This window comes from Lepisma saccharinum, chromosome 18 (genome assembly GCF_977018435.1).
Source record: "Lepisma saccharinum chromosome 18, izLepSacc3.1, whole genome shotgun sequence".
NCBI classification, from domain to species: domain Eukaryota; kingdom Metazoa; phylum Arthropoda; class Insecta; order Zygentoma; family Lepismatidae; genus Lepisma; species Lepisma saccharinum.
In genome coordinates this window covers 36,299,833-36,319,573 of record NC_139246.1, presented here as the reverse complement: position 1 = coordinate 36,319,573, position 19,741 = coordinate 36,299,833, and the positions used below count along the sequence as shown (strand labels likewise).

Sequence of the window (19,741 nt, the reverse complement as noted above, 5' to 3'; positions counted from 1 at the left end):
ATTACGTAACGTGACGTCATACCATGTGATGTTGTGTTGCCAAATCGTACAGCTATGAAATGGGGTGGTGATACCGTTTACGTATACTCTGTCCCGACTATCTCTGGAGGAAGGCCGCGCACATCGGCAGAAAAGGGGAGAGGGAGAAATTCGCAGTTCACGCTGCTGCGAAGGCTGGTAACTGCAGTCGCTTTTATCCCTCCACGCAATCCTATTCCCTCTACTTGCGCAGACACTTGTCTTCGTTCGCTTACTCATAGATAGATGAGACAGGAGTTCTGTTTCTTTGCAGATTGTAGGTCACTCACTGGTCAGCATATGTCATTAATACCACTCTAGCAGTAATGGTCCAAAAATGTATTACGCCGTTCCGAAAGTATCGGGGTCTGATCTTCGACAAGAACCCGGTACCAGGATCCGGGGCCGGTGAGAATAGGGTATTCAGATCAGGGTCAGACGAGAACCGTACGAGGAACCGGGTACCAGGATGTGGAACCTAATATCGGATATTTTGATTTGGATGCGAGAAGCAAGTAATCGGATTCGAAATCGAAAAGCAAGATGCTGGATCCGGAAACGAAAAACGAGTACCCGGGACCAGGAACGAAAAACGAGTACAGGGATGAGGAACCGAAATACGAGTAAGCCGAGAAAAGAGTACCTGGAATTGTTTCAGCAGGTAACCGAATCCTGAATCGGAACCGAAATGGGTAGCCAGGTAGTATACTCTATCCCGGGAAACTCTGGAGCAAGAACGCACATGAAGGTAGAGAAGGGGAGAAGCAAGTGGGCGGAGCGAAGCAGTACACACTTCTGCCCACGACAGGTAGCCGTAGTCGTTCTCACCCCCACCCCCAATCCTGTTCCCTCTCATGCGTTCTTTGGTCGAGCCAAAGAGACTTGTCTCATCCGCTACCTCCAGAGATTCCCGGGATAAAGTGTACTTGAAAGCGGCGGGACATGAAGACAAATGAATCCATTAAAATCAATGAATAGCTGATGGACGTTTTGATTATATTCCCACTTTTTCTCAAGCGTCTGCCTGATGTGAAAAATTTGATCTATAGTTGATCTGTTACGCTTAGCTCCATATTGATAATCTCCTCGTATAATTTCATTAGTATATGGGGTTATTGTTGTTAAATGAATGTTAGATAATATTTTATATGATGAAGGGCTAGTAGGAAAAAAAAGGGACTAATGTAAAGAAAGCATTGCAAGACATTTTTCTTATATTCGTCTTTCAACGAGAAAATGGAGTTACTAACAAAACACACTGAATCATAAAGAAGCCTCGAAGGCCTCCTTTGTGTCTCTGCCCTGTCTTTAGTCTCGTAATGGCAAAGCTTGGAGAGCAAGCAGTGACGTCACGATCAGGCCCGTACCCAAGGAGGGGCCAGGGGGGCCATGCCCAGCCCTCGAGACATGAGAAATTTAAATTTGAACGTATATATACCTACAAAAATTACGTTGATGCTTTTTCAAATTTTGCATGAATTTCGATTTGTCCTTGCACAAATGAATAGGTTGTTTCTGGACAGTGGCAGGCTCTAGAAGTCTGCAGTATGTAATATTGGGCTATTTTAGTCAAAAACAATTGCTTGACGACATTGGACAAATAGGAACCCCTTGATTATTGAATGGTTTCTTCTATTACAGTGTCACTAATGTTTCACATAATTAGAATCGAGGGGAATTTTCTATTCTCATTACATTATGTAAGAAAGGTTCCTCAATGACTGCAATACAAAACCAACCATATAAGGGGCAGTTAGCTCTCCACCCGCACCGCAAGGTCTGTGATCCCTTTTCGCCACCAGTGAGCAGAAGGATAAAAATCTTTGTTTTCTTTCTCCAACATCAGGGTTTTTCTGCCACTCAATAGCTTAGGGTTAATTAATATTATGTAAATAGGATTCCACTTCACAGCAGAATCGTTGCTAGATTTTTGGGGTAAAAAATTACCTGAAGTACTTTTAACATATATTGTTATTTGTCCAAAACACTCAAGAAATTAAGTACATTATTATTTAAGAAATTCTGCAACATTTTTCTTTTCTACTTGTAATTGTCTTGAACATAAATACACAGTGGTGTGACCGTACAACAGACAACTTTCACAGTGTGCAGAGGACATCAAGGTAAAAAAATTCGATGCTACGAGCCATTGAAAATGGTATTTTCTATCCCACATGTATGCATCCCCATTAAATAGCTTCTTGGTTGCCACTGGCATTTATTTTTACTGTCGAATAAGATTCTAAGAGCGAAAACACGCCGTGGAAACAATATTATGCCAGCAGACACACTGCCAGGGTTAAGTCAATTAGCCGTTCCCTTCAGATAATTTATTTACAGGGTTCGCAGTGACTCCAAAGTCCTTGACAACTGGAGGAGTCAGAAAAGCAAGACTAGGACTGAGGTCATTGGAAACAAATATTTTTTAAAAAAAAGCTTCCAAAACCTGGAAAAGTCGGGGGAATTAAATGATTTTTGCTTGGCAGAATTTGTAATCGGAAACATGTTTCGTTTTATCTTCCCAACAATCTTCCCTTTTGGGTAATAATGCTTATAAAAAGATTCTTTCATTTTATTTTTTATTTATTTTCAAAAATGTTCAACAAACGTGATTCATTTAATTAACTTATAAAGTTGAAGAAGTGTAACTTTTATGTTTTTATGTTTAAATCATTACACAGTTATGTAAAATAACTGGAAAAGTCAGGGACTTTGCAAAATGGGTGTGAACCCTCATCTATCAACCCCACACACATATGTTGCTTTTCGTAGGCTATTTGAATTGTTTGCATTATGCACACATGTAGTCTACCCGTATCATATATATTATATTTGCTCCCTGACAGAAACAAATGTCAGTGTCAACTGTCAACTGCAAATATTTGTCACGTGGTTGCATACATATAGGTTAGAAAATGCTGTTCCTCAACATTTCGTAGCAAAATCAGCAAATTTCTCTACCCACCCTCTACCATACACTCCCCCCCCCCCATAAACACACACATATATATATATGGGTCTGCCCCCTCAAAAATCCTGGGTACGGGCCTGGTCACGGTTGTCATGGCAACCAACGTAACACAGCTGTGCAGGGTTACCTCTTCCCCAGCTAGAGCTCTGCACTTCAGGATGGATCGGTGCGGCAGGAGATGTTGTCAATGGCGCTCGCCGCGTAACAGACTATAATATGTTTCCTTTAATAATAATATACGTGGTAAGGTTAATTTAAAAAAATATTTTGCACATAAAAAGGTGGTGAGGTGCCACTGAACCCTCTCGACAGGTGCGACACTCACAAACACACAGACACACAAATACACACATGTGTGTGCATGTTTCCAGCACATGCTGTGGTGTCCCCAAAACCGTTTTTCACCGACAATTTTTATTATTATTACAAAACACTTTATTTACTATATCAATATAAATAATATAGTAGACCACTTTTGTGTAATAAGTATTTGAACATTTAATATACTTCTGTCTTGCAGCGAGTTCGTTTACATATTCAATCCGAAACCTTGTTACATTATTCAATGCGTCTCTGTATTGCACGGTTTTCATTTGTGGATTAAAAATGAACATTAATTAAAAAGTTGTGAAAATATGAAATCCTCAGGAGTCATTTTGCGTGGATTTGCGCTGTCCTTTTTCTTCGTCTTCACTTTATCATGACTTGTTGCACTTTCTGTCTTCGTGTGTGACGCTGGTGTCTTACCGGTTTCCTCAGCTGGACTGTTTTCCTCCAAAACGTGTCCAATGTCCGAAACCACCTTCTCCATGTCTGCTTTCAATGTTTCCAACTCCCTCACCAAATTTTTCTCTAAGAGGGTCTTCGTTTCCTTTGCTGACGTTGCAGTATAGGGCAGTGGAGTCGTTGGAGATTCGATGAGCGGAGGGCGGTACAAACGTTCATCCGCCATCCTCTCTGCTTCGTCGAATTCATCCGAAGTGAAGTCGAAGGGTTTGTAAGGGTCACCGTCTATTCTAGGGGTGTCGTCGCGTGGTCCGCTTGGCGCTTTCGTCTTACTTTCAGTATGCAGACGCTGGTGGGTCGTCGAAGAGTACGGATTGGTGATGACTTTGTTCAACAATCGCAGCGACTGAAGTATGTTGCCGTCAGCAGGTGACAATATGCTGTTTTGAAATTGGTACGGGTAAAAGAACGACTGACCATTCGTCTGAAAGGAAGACAAGAGCATCAAAATTACTCACTCAGGTGCCTCAATATGTATAAAACCAGTGGTGGGCGATTAGGGTGGCTTGGGGCAATTGCCCCTCTTACTTTTTGATACTTTCGCCCTCGGACAATGCTAAACCTTATCTACCAAGGGAAAGTAAACTGTCCTTTCAGCCCCAGTTTTGGGACCCAATCGCCGCCACTGTGTATAACCATGGCGGCACTACTTGCTATACAGGGTGAGTCACCTAAAATTACCATCGGAAATATTTCGTGAACAACAATAAATATTGAAAATCTGCTTTCGTAGATATAAAGGTATGAGAGGGGCTCATGAAATTAGTGGATACAATACGTTCAACTACGTAAGGAAGTACGATTTTGAACACAAAATTAGTTTCTTTAAATAGAAACCCCATTTTATTTTTAGCTCATTTGAAAGTACGGAAAAATTCATTACGAATGGCGTTTGTTACATTCTAATACTTTGAGTAGTTCTCAAGTAATTGTAATGTGAAGTTGACGCTTGAAATAAACATTCTCACAAGTTGATTCGTGTGTCGTAATAAGCACATCCTCCTTTTGAAGCCATTCGTGTATCGTAACAAATATGTTACTCTTCTGCATACTATCCGTTGTGCTTAGGAGAGTTGTTACGATCCAACAACTGCGGGTTACAAAAAATGTGTAGTTTGTACATAAGTAAGCTTTGACAATTATCTAAATGGTTTTGATACATCTTTCCGAGTTAACAAATATTTGTACATTAAAATGTATATTTTTAAACATTCCACCATCAGTTACATACATAAAGATTAGTACATTAACATCTTTCTAAGTTTTAATTGGCGTCCATTCATTTACGTGATAATTTTTAGTACAACGGAACAATCAACTCTTCACGTTTGGTCATGACAAATCTTTACGTTTTCAACTATTAAACTTTGCATTTTATACTCGTTCATTCTTCTCTCTTTCTTTCTAATTGATTTATCAATTTTATCAAATGAAGCAACGGCGTAAGAAAGTACACGGATTAACCATACATTTTTTCAAACTCTGAAAAGGCCGAGATGATACTTATCTATGGCGAGTGCATGAAAAATGCAGCACAAGCGTCCAGGCTGTATGAACGACGGCATTTACGCTCGGCTTTACCGACAGGCATAGTGGGGATGTAACTTCACGTTACAATTACTTGAGAACTACTTGACATATTACAATGTGACAAATGCCATTCTTAATTAATTTTTCCGTAAAATAAAATGGGGTTTCCATTTTAAAAAAAAGCCAACGTTGTGTTGAAAATTTTACTTCCTTACGTAGTTGAACGTATTGTGTACACTAATTTCATGAGCCCCTCTCACACCTTTATATCTGCGAAAGCAGTTTTTCAATGTCTATTGTTGTTCACGAAATATTTCCGGTGGTAATTTTAGGTGACTCACCCGGTATACAATTATTTACCTGTTTAATAATAATAAGGCGCTTCTTGTTCACTGAAATTACTTAGACCCTAATAGCTTTTCGTACTAGAAGACAACACCAACAAAAAAAATAGTTCATAAAATGCCGAACTTAACGCCATTCTGGTTGAAATGGTCACATGGCTGCCCTGAGTCAGTGTATGGTACTTGACTTCCTACCCATAGGACAGTTTGGTAAGCAATGTCTGAAAACTTGAATCAATGAACTGTTTTAATTTACTTCTTCCTTGGGCTTCCCCTATGGCGCAGTAATCAAAGGGTCCCGGGTTCGATAACCCGTGGAGGCACGTAGTGATTCGAATCCCATTTTAACCATAGATCCAGTCCCGAGTAGCCTTACTGTGCACAAAGTGGACTTAAAACACCAATTCAATCCATCACTTTCATAGGCGTAGCTACGGGGTGTGCCGGGTGTGCCTAGGCACACCCTAATGAGCTGCTTTATCAAAGAGAATTAAAGAGAGATATTTCAATAAGAGAGAAAATAAGCGGCAGTTTGTAAGAAGTTGAAAATGTCATTACTTGGTACAAACGTGTGCATTATCGCTGATGAAACGGGTGTCTATAGTTTTTCGATTTTTTTATGTCATTGGAGAAAGAAGATATTTACTGCATTCTACTCTGTACTGCAGTGCTGTTCTTCAATACCTGTCACAAGCTGCACGTGTGAGAGAGCTTTCTCCAAGCTTACCCAAGTTAAAACTAAATTAAGAGCAACTCAGAAGCAGGTTAGATTGGAAGCCCTGCTCTTGCTATTTGTGGAACAGGAAAAAGCTTTGTCTATTGATGTAAATGAAGTTATTGATGAGTTTAAGAACATTGTACCTTTTGACAGACGCCTCTTGTTATATATGACGTGCATTTTGAGGTATTTGTTTATAACATTTATGAACATTTTGTGTGTGTGTAATTTCTATGCAATTTAATTTTTTTTCAACTACATATATTCAGAAATTTTCAACACTGTCATTTAGTGAATTTATATTCCTTTACAAACATCAGTGCAGTTAAAGAGCCAAGTGATTGTGTTGCAAAATATGCTATTAAAAAGGTACAAGATCTCATTTTTTTCCTTTGTGCACACGTACAAGATCTCTTTTTTTTTCTTTGTGCACACCCAAATATAAAGTTCTAGCTACGCCTATGATCACTTTACTTCTTCCTTCTGTCACTTTTGCCTAATAGCGAAGATGAGGATGAATTGTGATAAGATGAAATGGGTGGAGGGACAATCACAAACACATATAGACTACAACACAGGCCGAGTCCAATCCAATCGGATCCAATGAGTGATCAGAATCCAGCCTGCTCTCTTGGGGTCGCCTCGAATATACGAGGCGAACTAGCAAAAATGTCCCGAAAATATAAGTGTCTTAACTAGATAATAATTGATGTCTCGTAATTTATGTCTGTAAAAAAACGGTACTAGTTAGATATAGCGAAAACACATTTAACTCGTTTATTTTCAAATTAATTTCATTTGTACTTACCTCATATGCATAGCGGAACATTTTTCAACTTGGGATTACTTTTTTTCAATGAAAAAAGCGTTATTTTTAACATTATAAGTATTTATTGGTCGTTGTTAATTGGCGGCCAAATCTTGACTCACGTTGTCTATCGTCAGCTGATATGCAGTCTCGTCAGCTGATATGCAGTTACTTATGAACCGATAAATGCCGCCCAAACTATTCACAAAAGGTTTTTAAGCGAAAATTGATCCACAAACCATTCACGGAAGGTTAGCTTAGGTTCAGTTAGGTTAGGCAAACATAGAAAAATTGGAAAAAAAAAAACGCTCACACGTCATCTTGTAAAACTACCGCGTGGTTGCTACACTGACAGGGGGTTACATAATCGAACGCATGGAACATTTGATTCACGTAGTCGACGGTAATGGCGGCACGAGCTATCGTGCAACGGAGATACATGAATGTCGAAAATTACATTATTTTCCGGCCGAATAAGTTGCACGAATGGAAAAAACACTATTCCCAGCTTCCAAAAGTCCACAGGAACTCAATTCCGTAAGTACTTTCCCGTCTTTTCACCGGTAAATTTGAAGAAATGTGTTTTCGCTATATCTAACTGTTACCGAAAAAACATTACCTGCGTCAAACCCAGAACTCCGCATAGAAAGGCTAGTTCGATCCCCATGACGGATCTTAACACTCTGTAAGTAAAGAATGAAAAAATGTGCTGAATATAGTAGTGAACGTCCAATCTTTAAGTTTCCTATGATAAATCACTCTGTTATTAAATCGTTACTCTCGAGTAACAACAATACACGTTACACCGCATGTTGACAGGAGCTCATTTGGGGCAAGTGGAATGCACTGATAGTGCTTGTAAACTTTCGGGAACTTACAGCTAAATAAATATTTACCGTCCACTCCCACTATAATGTTTGCATTGCCTCAAATTAGTGTATATTTTACTTGGTGATACAATGGAACTGTTTCTTTAAACTTTCCTGTTCAATTACAGATCGATTGAAATTATGAGCACCAGTATATTCAACAGTGTGAATGAAGATCGAATCACATGGAACTGGATTTCCAGTAGTAAGAATGCCCTAGTTGGCACTGAACTGGTTACCTGGCTGGAAATGATGGCTGCCCGGCTGGCTGCTTGACTGGTTTGACGATGACTTTCTCCGCTAAATTCTGTGGAACAGTCAATCAGAGCGAAAGTACATATGAAGATAACACTGGGGAACAGTGAAATTGCGGCACAGTGTTTGAGAGCTAATCTAGGGCAATTTCATACTGCTGAATAATGATATAATAATATATTTCCTGAATTGGCTCTAATTTATGAAATAAATGCAACTAAACCAAAATGGCGGAAACATAAGACATACATATAAATGAACTTCCAACAACAATTTAATATTTATTTTTGTGATTACAATCATTATTATAAAAATAAATGTATATAGGCCTATGATCAAAATAATTAAGAAAATATGTACACAATGAAGTAACAAACTATGTGAAACGTTTTCTATACGATTTCCTGCTGTATTGTTTTTAAGGACAATCCCTCTGTAAGCTCCAACAGTAGTCGGCCATCACGTGGCGAACCCACCGTCCCTGGTACCTTTCTTCCATTATCCTTATATCCTGATGGAACCTTTCTCCCCGTTCTTCACTAAAATCACCAACGGTCTCCGGGAATCTGTCAATGTGGCTATGTAGAAAATGTATCTTTACACTCATATTAGCTCCCAATTTCTCAAAATGTTTCAACATATTTCCAACTATATCAGGGTACTTTTCTGCTCTGTGATTCCCCAAAAAGTTTTTGACGACGAACACTAAGCTCAGTCAGGCCTCAGATTCGATGTAAGACATGCAAGGTGTAAAATTGGCATCATTTATAAGTGTACGAATTTGTGGTGGTCCGTCAAAGATTCCTGCCTTCAATTTTTCAATACTTAGTCCTGGAAAAGTGTGGCATATTTGAAACAATCACCACTTGTATCTAAGGCCTTGACAAACTGTTTTATCAACCCAAGTTTAATATGCAGTGGCGGAAGGATGATTTTGTCCCTATCTATCAGAGGTTCATGAATGATATTAGCTTTTCCCACTGTAATATTTTCCCTTGGGGGCCAAACTTTTATCGTCCAATGCTTTTCTCTAGCACGACTATCCCACAAACATAGGAAACAGGGATACTTTGTGTACCCACTTTGCTGTTCTAGTAAAAAATCACCATCTTCAAATCCACACACACGAGCCACTTATGTTCAGCATATTCAATTTTTTTCTAAAACCATTTTTATGTTTTGGTATTCTTCCTTAAGGTTTGTTGAGTGTCCGATATATTGCCTAGCAATGCTTCATAAGTTGCCTAGCAACAATTTACAAATAAATAAATAAGTTTATTATGGGAATTTCAGCCCATTATCAAATTTTGATATTACCGAGAAAAGCGTGGAGTAATTGTACCTCCTATATTTTCCATGGTGTGTTTATTTTTATAACTGGAGTCAATTCAACTGAACCAATCATACAATTGGCAATAACAGCTGTTTTGTGTGCTGAAACTGTTATTAAACTTTATGCCGCAAAATTAAATCTTTTTTTTGTTCCCCAGTGTAATCTGTGAGTTTGGCAAATGAAAAATTATGGCTGTGGTTTCCAGTGTTGGTTGATTTTGTTCGCTTCTCGATAAAAGGAAAGGTAATAGAGATGAAGTGCATTCGTGCTCATTAATATTTAGGAATTTATCCAAAGCGATGAGATTTGTATGCGATAAATGTGATAAGCCGATAATGAAAAATACTTATTATTACAAGTGTATTAAATGTTTGGCATAGTTGAACGAAATATTTTCTTAGCATGAATTTTGCGAATCTCATTAAAAATCCTGTTCATTACTCATTGAGAACCATGTTTTCTCTCGAGCCAACTTCTAGTCCATGTTTTTCTTTCAATTATTTTAATTCTTAATAACAGCACCAGATATTCTCCTACAACGTTCTTCAATCACTCACTCGTCCATCTTTTTAGCTTGTCAGCTCAGCGCAATGTCTTGTGGGAACAAAAATATACTGAAAAGTACGGAAACAAGTATCATGTGAGTAGTGATCCAGTACCACACCACTAGTCCAAGTCTAACTGGAAAATCCACCAGGAAATCTAGACTCATGTAATTCAGGCATGACCTCAAGAATTACACATGTGGATTGAAATAAAGCGTTTACAAAATGTAAAAGTTTCAGTCACAACGAGTACAGTATTTGTTATAACTGTCAATATGCAGACGATCCATAACGGAAGTGAGCTACCACCAGTAAATTTTAATGGACTTTTCAGACTGAAGCGACAGACGACAAGCGGAAACGAACATTCAGAAATCAATGCAACCTTTCTTGATAAAGTAATACAAGATACACGTGTCGCTTGTCGCTTGCGTGTCACTCTAACTGAGCAGTTTCTCAATACCATACATCGTGTTGCTTCGGTCTGTTGGTTGCGTTTGAGCCGTGAATGCTTTTTTTACAGAGTATAGATCAGGCCCGTAGCTAGAATTGATCTCCAGGGGGGCTCACGGGTTATCAGTGGGAGGCTTTGTAAACCAAGTCCATTTTTTTTAAAAAAAAAAATAACAGTATTAAATGAAGATGTGTGTGTGGGGGGGGGATTATTAACTTATATAAAATTTATAAATATCATACAGATACTACATTTTTCTACATCTTTTAAACCATCTCTTGAAGTGTTAATTGACTGATACTGAAATCATCCCTTACACACTCAATACTACTTTAGATGAAACAGATATGTATATCACACACAAATAAACGTACAATATTCAATCACATTGCCTATAGTACACTGCTCCACAAAACTTAAGCAACTCTGTATAACGTGGGATAGGTGAGATGTGGTACCCATTCAACATTTGTATCAGACATGTACAAACATAAACAAGCACAAGCAGTGCGAATGCCTTCTATAACGCGGGAGCAGCACCTTATAAACCAAGATTAGCAGCTTGTGCCTGCCAGCGCAAACCACAGCCTAGTATTGTCCCAGTCCTCAAGCAGTGAAGTGGTGATTCGTGCGTGGGATATCAAGTGTAGACACCTTGATATGAATCGTAGACATCACTTGATTGACGTTCACCCAGGTCGAATAATTGGCCGACTGGAAATGGGTTGGTCCCAAGTGGAAGTGGCACGTGAATTCAATGTGAATAAAAGTATAGTGTCAAGGTTGTGGCTTCGCTACCAAAATTGTCCTACTGTCAGTAGACGTCATGGAGGAGGCCGTCTGAGGTAGTGTTGCCCACGAGACGAGACTTTGGCCTGTCTCGTCTCGTGGAAATGCTGTGAAATGCTGTCTCGTCTCGAAAATATTCCTTTGTCAAAGGGACACATGATCAATCTCGTCTCGTCTCGAATTTTTAAAAGCCTGTCCCGTCTCGTCCCGTGGGCAACACTAGTCTGAGGGCGACATCAGCAGATGATGACCGGTTTCTCACAATCACTACCAGACGTAACCGCCAAGAGTCATGCTCTCAACTGGCAAATTATTTGTTTCAAACAACGGGGCGACGTGTTAGTCGTGAAACTGTTCGTAGGCGGCTGAATAAAGCAGGACTATGCTACGAAGCCTGTGCTGTATGTGCCATTGAAACGGGAGCACAAACATGCGCGATACACATGGTGTCAGGAACATGTCGAATAGGGAGAAAACCAGTGGGCACAAGTGATGTTCTCTGATGAGTCTCGATACAGCCTGTCGTCTGATTCTGATCGGATATTGGTGTGGAGAGAGCCAGGAACACGATATCACCCTAACATCCTTGTTTAAAGGCCGTCTTTTGGAGGTGGTATCATGCTGGATGGGAAAACATACCTCCATATTGTGGAGCATGGAACTTTGACGGCACAACGTTATCGGGATGAAATTCTCCATTCAAGTGTTCGCAATTTCCGTCGAGCATTTTGTCCGGACTTCCTTTTTATGGACGGCAATGCACGCCCACACCGTGCACATCTTTTGTCCGATTATGTGGTGACAGAAGACATTACCCGTATTGAATGGCTTGCATACTTGCCGGACCTTAATCCAATCGAGCATGTTTGGGATGCTCTTGGGGGAAGAATAGCGCAGCGCAATCCACCACCACGAACAATTCCTGAATTGCGGACAGCCCTCTTAGAGGAATGGCCCAGTCTTCCTCAAGACTTGATAACCACACTGATCCGCAGCATGGTGGTCAGATGTCGTGCTTGTGTGTCTGTTCGAGGTGGTCACACACCGTATTGACAGCCTGTACCCTCTCAGATTCGAGCTTTTCATGTAAGGTTATAGTGGTACTGAACTTGCTGGCCACCCTGTACACCATATCTGCATTGTTGGTGTTCATTTGTGTTGCATTGTGCATCTGTACCTTCCTTATGTTCATTAAACGTGGTGAATTGACATTTTCTTTTCATTTAGTCCTACTTCGTTCGAGTTGCTTAAGTTTTGTGGAGCAGTGTACATTTCACCCCCGGCCGAAGCAATGAAACTCCCCTTCGTTCCCAAAACTTGAGAGCTATTGACCTTTGATGTGAAGGGAATTTGCATGATGACATGAAGGTCACAGATTTATGTCTAAACGGGAGGACTCACCAGGGACAGTGAAGGTACAGATAAAGAAGCCCCCTATGAAAGAACTTACAAAGTCTGGATAATCTTCTAAATACTTGCAGCTACTTAGACTTCAGCTCATAAACAAGATGAGCGAATGTAATAGCTGCTGTTCGTGTTCAGTGGATTTATCCTTAAAGTTTTGAGCTATCAACATTTTCACTCTTCACTGCAAACAAATTATTCAGTATAGTTTTACCTAATGTTAAGGGGGGGTGATGGTAGTGCCAGGATGGGCTGGCGGCAGGTCCAGAGGGGCTGAGCCCACCTGGTCCCTGCCTGACTGCGGGCCTGGTATAGATGCCCGTGTCGGATGTCACTTTGGTCTGAAAACTTCCCGAAACAACCACCCTGCCTCCAACATTTAGCAGTAGTGCGTCAATAAACTATGACAACCCGAAGTAATACATTTAATGGTAAGTACTGGCCTCCCCGACGGCGCAATGGTAGCGTCATCGCCTTGAAATCAAGGGTCCCGGGTTCGATACCCAGTGGAGGCACATAGTGATTCGGGTCCCACTTTAAACTGTAGGTCCAGTTCCGATTAGCCATTCTGTACATAAAGTGGACTTAAAACAAAAATTCAATTCAATTAATGGTAAATAAACAAAAATTCAATTCAATTAATGGTAAATAAACAAAAATTCAATTCAATTAATGGTAAATAAACAAAAATTCAATTCAATTAATGGTAAATACTAAGTAGACAAAATTAACACACAAAAAAAAACACAGCTAGTGGCACTGGCGTACGCAGAGGCGGGGTTTATGTGGCTACAGACCCCTCCAAAATGTTTAGTAAATTATGATTTTGAAATAAAAGCAGTGAAGAACTCGGAAAATCCAGAGTGGTAAATGCAAATTCGCTTTAAAATGATCCCCGATTGACATTTAATAGAGGGGACTTTTTTAAATATACGAAATATCTTATTATGTATAGCGTCCCCCTTGTCCTATCCACCTTTACAATTCCTTCCGAAAATAATCTTGCGTACACCAGTAGTGGTAATATAACACTATCAGTACAGTAATTTCTAAATAATGAAATAATATGGCAAAAGCACTAGTATAAAAATCATACAGAGATTTCACACCGAAACGACACACGACACATATCACTTGGAAACGAAGCAGCATTTCACAGAGTAGCAGCATGACAACCTGTATTAGATTAGTGAAATCCTTAAGAGATACACCACAAGTGTTGCTTATCGATTAGGTGTGAAATCTCCCTTCTGGATATACCTTTTTCGTCTTACACAGAACACAGAACCGAGTTTCACAAACCTCCTGCTTTAACGGAAACGTCGTTACTACCTATTCCGTATTCGCGGAGTTCTTCAACGAGTTTGCTTAGTGTACCATTTCAACCTGTTCGCATATCAGCAAACGACCTCTACATAATATGTCGGTTTCTGTGTTGGGCACAAGGCTACCGAGTTTGCCTTATCTCATTCAGGCTTCAGAAAGTCGACTCTAGTCGCAAGGTGATATTTTTGTCCAAATGTAACGACGTCATTCCCGTTTTTAGTGAGTTTGTGCACCGTGGTACCTGTGACCTCACTACATGGAAGAAGTAAGTTGTTCTTTGTAATGTGGCGTCACTCATTATCATATTGCTTCCTGTAAACTGTATCGTGCTGACAATAACACCCTTCCTGGTGAATTTGTGAAGGTTATTGGTACGAAGGGATCATGGTTAGGGTTACTAGATTGTTATAAGGGAAATGTAGGACATGCTGTAAGAAAATGTAGGACACAAAACATTCTCAATAAATAAATAATACATATTTCTATAGAACACGTTAGAAAGTAATTGAAAAATGACACTTTTCATTTTTTAAAAAATAATTCTTAATCAATTTTTAAATGCAAAATTTCAAAACTTGCAATCATACTAAACAATGCACCTCTTACTACATTATCTAAGTGGTACTTCTCAGAGGAGCCAATTTCTCTCAAAATTTCAGGTATAGTCAAAATATATTTATGTTAGAGTGGACAGTCAAACTCTTTGAAATTATAGGGACCAGTACCAAGCATTTTACAGACATTATGAAAAGAATAATTTCTCTCGTGAGTCTGTTTTGCTGATAGTAATGAAAGTACTCTCTCAACATTTGCATTTTGAAAAGTTGGAAATTAGTAATTAAGAAAATAAATATTTATTTAATGAAAACTCCTACCAAAGGGCCAGTTAAGATGAAAACTGAAGCTGAATTTAAGAAGAGAATTAGACCTGCTTTATCTATTAATGCATCCTCGACTGTTTTTGGCAGACTAGCAAGACTTTGGTATTTGGACTCACAGCCAGTATAATCTTATGTGAGGCTTGTGTCGGTTGTTCCTATGTGTTTGTGACTGTCCCTTCATCCATCTTATCTTAGCACCATTCATCCTCATCCTCGCGATTAGCCAAAGGGACAGAAAAGTGAAGTAAAAAAACTAAATCAACCAATCAGTTATTGTGATTGCAAAAATTCTTGACCAGAAGAATAATTTATTGCCTTTTGATTGACTTCTTGACCTACTTGTTGATTTCTTTACTTTTTCTTGAGTACCATGACTTTCTTGACTGGCAGACACCCTGAATAACTTTGTTCTCTATACCCGTGCTTTACAATCAAAATATTGAATAAGAATGAGAAACACCTTATTTCATCAGCAGTGGCATGGCAACATATTGCAAGGCCCTGGGTGAGATTAGAATGCGAGGTCACCATCTGCTTTATCCATTTGAAATCTCTCAATATGAATCGATACAAAATCTTCTGGGATACAGTAAGCAATTTTTCATATGGGCCTGCTGTAGGAAGGAATGAAACAACACAAGCATTTAAATGCCGCACAGTTGCTTCGTGGCAGTTGGAGGGGCTTTGTTATTAACTTATTAAAATCAGGAGTGCAAGGTCAAGGAAAAGAAGAAAATACAAGACAAAGTACTTTTTATTCAATAAAAGAATAAATGGGTAAAAATGTCCTGGTGAGTTATCGTGAATGTTTGCGTAAATGTTTCACATGAGAAATACAACGATAATTTTTACTTTTTTGAGCCCCCTTAAGCTTAGGGCCCGCCTGCCTGTATGTTACGCCCCTGATTTGACGTATTCGTTCAAACTATAACATTAAACTAGAATTTAAAACTAGATAAAAGCAGAATGTCTTAATTTTATTGCCCACAAAAATTAGTCTTTTCCAAATATTTTCCCTACTTCTATTTATTATATTTTTTGTATCAACCTCACGGGATGCCCTTTAGGTGAGAGGTCCCAGGCGCTCGCCACTGTTCAACAGTGTAAACCCCAAGGCATGCAATTCCACTCAGGCATTGAACAGTGACATCATCAGAAAGTGGTCCCAAAACTTTGTTCATTAATTGCTTCCGTTTTCCCATTTGTTTTCTAGCAGGACAAACTTCTCTTTTTCTTTTTGGGCAATGACTGAATCAGAATAACTTTCACTATTGAGTTTTGGAGCTCAGTCCATAGACTTGTAAATTGCATTATTTTTTCTTTGTTACGTATTTTCCTAATTAATATTATGTGATACTCAAAATGTAGGACATTTATGATAATTTTCAAATTCCTCCCGGACGCTGGACGTAAGGCTAAAATGTAGGACATGTCCGGGAAAATCCGGACGTCTGGTAACCCTAATTATGGCCATACATGTATATGCAGAAACAGTGGGTGAGATTCGACTTACAGGAGCTCAACAATGGTACCGGATGGTAAAAATAAAGTTTCCTACTTCTGAAGCCAGTTAGATGCAACGGATTTCGGCAAAACCTAGATGCACGCCCATGAAAATAGGCGCCTGGGCAGAATTGCGCTGGTGCCACATATTGTAAAAGCAAAGCGAGAGCGGGACAAAAGTCGCTGGTTCCCGCGCCCTGTGTGGCAACGTCAATCGGGCTGCGTTGCCTAGTTCGAGCGTCAGACCACCCTCTCTCTCTGGGAACTTTTGTGTCATCCCTGACATTCCGAGCAAATACTGTCGGTTTGTATCACATGGATTACAAAGACCAACTCTACAACGAGATCTTTCATTTTCTTAAACCTCCGAACACACGAGGTTGTGCTCCGACGTGGCAACAGCGCGAACTTCTGCCACCCGCCTAATTTCATGGACGTGCGTTTAGTATTGAGGCTATGCAGACCAGGGTCTCGCTTATCACACACCGTATTGAACACCTTCGTCTACTGACGGCACGATAAATGTTCTCGTTGTTAGGTTAGGCAAGTTAGGTTTAGGACTCTTAGCATAAATACACGATAAATAGACTGCAATTTTTCGGGACTTGACAAAAAAGGTATTATTCATGCTAAGAGCGCTCTAAACTTAACATGCCTAACCTACAACGAGAACATTTACCGTGACGTCAGTAGACGAAGGTGCTCAATACGGTGCGCGATAAGTTACACCCATGCCGACCATAGGTGAGCAAGTTCGGACGAACATTTCAGTTCAGATTTTCTCCACCGGGTGGAAATGTGGCGCTGAAACAGGCGTTGCATTCCGATTGTCACTGTATGGTCTGGATTCACCGCTTGTTTTCATTTTGGACCCTTTTTGCTTTGAGGAGGTTACACCCAAATTCCGCTCGTTACAAGTGCGCTCATCTCCTTGCATACCATGCGGTTTCTGCCTGGAAGAACTATGAAGTTTCAAGACCCCTGTCTTCATGCAAGATGGAGCATCCTCACATGTTGGTTGTTGGTTGTTTCGTGACAGCTTTAGCGATGATCGTATAATCTCCAGAGGTTTTCCAGGTACTTGGCCACCCCGTTCTCCGGACTTGAACCCCTGTGAGTTCTGTCTGTGAGGATTCTAAAGATCGTGTTTATCAGGAACGTGCACGGGCTTTGCCAGAACTGGAAAACAGTATAACACGGCATGTCGCTACCATTTCCCAAGAAACGCCTCGTGCGACTATTGATCAAGCTGTCTTAAGCTTCCAAAGGGTCATTCACGTTGACGCACACATATTGAACAAGGCTGTACTGGCATCAACTGAAAATAAAGTCTTGCATGTCCGACTTCTGGTTATCGTTATTTCAGCGCCACATTTCCACCTGGTGGCGACACTTTTAACTATTTGTTTTGTCACCATTCGCTCCCCATGCTCTCTATATATCACCGTAATCCGTTCCCTCCAACGGGCTCTTTGGGAGTCTCAGAAGAAAAACTTTAATTCAAACCATCCAATACAATTTTACTAATTATAACCTAATTATTACTATTTCTTTATTATTCACGAACACTTTTAAATCGTAAGCAATAAAATTTTCTCTCTAAATGATGTGGATGTAAATATTGGCTTGATCATAGGCGTAACTTGGCGGGTGCAAGGGGGGCGCTTGCCCACCCCCCCCAAAAAAGTTTCGAGTTTATTAAAACTTACAAGTTAAGGTACCTGAGGAGCAAAGCAAGAAAGAGTAATATTTGTGATTTCTCAAACGTCACAGTTATTTAGCAAATGATCCTGGATGCCGTTTTTATGGGACGTAAAACTTTTTGAGTCTGCCTCCAAAGTTAAGCCGCAGGTTTGATTCTGCCCCCTCAAAATTAGGCCGTTTGATTCTCCCCTCTCAAAATTAGGCCCAGTTTGATTCTTCTTCCTCAAAATTAGGCCCAGTTTGATTCTCCCCTCTCAAAATTAGACCCAGTTTGATTCTGCCCTCTCAAAATTAGGCCGTTTGATTCTCCCCTCTCAAAATTAGGCCGTTTGATTCTCCCCTCTCAAAATTAGGCTCAAGTTTAATTCTGCCCCCTTAAATTAGGCCCAGTTTGATTCTGCTCCCTCAAAATTAGGCCCAGTCTGCCCCCTCAAAATTAGGTCCCAAGTTACGCCCATGGGCTTGATGTTGTACAGTCATCCGCAATAATAATTGGAACGTAGGTCCTGAAATACTCGCTTCCCTGCATGGTGTTGTGTGTGTTACCTAACTCCACGGCGATAACAGAACTTGCTCTTTTATTGAGGATGACTGTATATTAATTGTACTAAGAATAATACTGTCTTCTTTCAATTTAAAATTTTGTTAGAACTGGGTTTTTACTCGTATTTACATCTACTTGCTTGTGTGTTGTATTTTGAATTTGTATTTTTGTTATTTGGCGTCGCTTTTCTGCCGCTCTTGGAAAATCGCTTGTATGAGAATGAGTAATGATTAGATGAAAGTGATGAAGAACGCCCGTACCCAGGCCAGGACTCGAACCCGTGAACTTCTGCGGTGAGTTCGAAAGTCGACCTCTTAACTCTCTCGGCCACCGAATTGGCTGTTTAATGCGTAATTGTCAGATTTATGTCACTTTCAAACCTTTACAACCGATGTGGTGTTTTCAACAAATTTGAGATATTCTAAATTTGATTATATAGGGTGTTCCGTGTAGGATGCCGAATTAGAAAATTAAATAAAAATAGTTATAATTCACATATATGTAAGCAGTAACATCTCCCATTTACGTATGAAAGACAATATCAGGCATATGTCCACCCCTACAGAGTCTGCATGCATTTATACGCTCCACAAAATTATTGATAACTCCCTCGCAGATTTCTGTCCCGATGCCTCCAATCACCCGTATGATTTCCGCATTCAGTTCCAAAAGGGTTCGTGGTTTGTTGGCGTACACCTGTGATTTCACAACCCCCCATAAGAAGAACTCACAGGGTGCAAGAACACACTCCACCTGCCAAAACCCACACAACACAGTCGTTTTCAGCGGATGGTTGGATTTCACGCTCCCGAGATTCTCTGGAGCGAGCGATCGAAAGCAAGTCTCTGCACAAGTAGTGGTTCGAGAGGGATCGACCAATGAACGCGTGCGAGGGATTGCGTGGAGGGGCAAATCTACTGGAGCTTCCAGTCTTTCCAGCAGCATGTATTCCTTCGCTA

At 40.0% G+C, this 19,741-nt stretch overlaps 1 protein-coding gene across 1 annotated transcript; it reads right to left on the bottom strand.

Moving 5' to 3' along the window:
• Positions 1-3,069: 3,069 nt before the first annotated feature.
• Positions 3,070-14,156, bottom strand: LOC146001962 (uncharacterized). Its single transcript, XM_083139683.1, has 3 exons — positions 14,085-14,156; positions 7,795-7,858; positions 3,070-4,199 (listed from the first exon to the last, which is right to left on the bottom strand). Exons 2-3 carry the CDS (start codon positions 7,840-7,842, stop codon positions 3,603-3,605), a joined length of 645 nt encoding a protein of 214 aa, XP_082995809.1. The 5' UTR covers positions 7,843-7,858; positions 14,085-14,156; the 3' UTR covers positions 3,070-3,602.
• Between the last annotated feature and the right edge of the window lie 5,585 nt (positions 14,157-19,741).

Coding starts and splice junctions, on each gene's coding strand:
- LOC146001962 (XM_083139683.1), bottom strand. CDS start 7,842: ATGGGGATCGAACTAGCCTTTCTATGCGGAGTTCTGGGTTTGACGCAG. Junction 4,200..7,794: donor GAGTTCTGGGTTTGACGCAG/GTAATGTTTTTT, acceptor TCTTCCTTTCAG/ACGAATGGTCAGTCGTTCTT.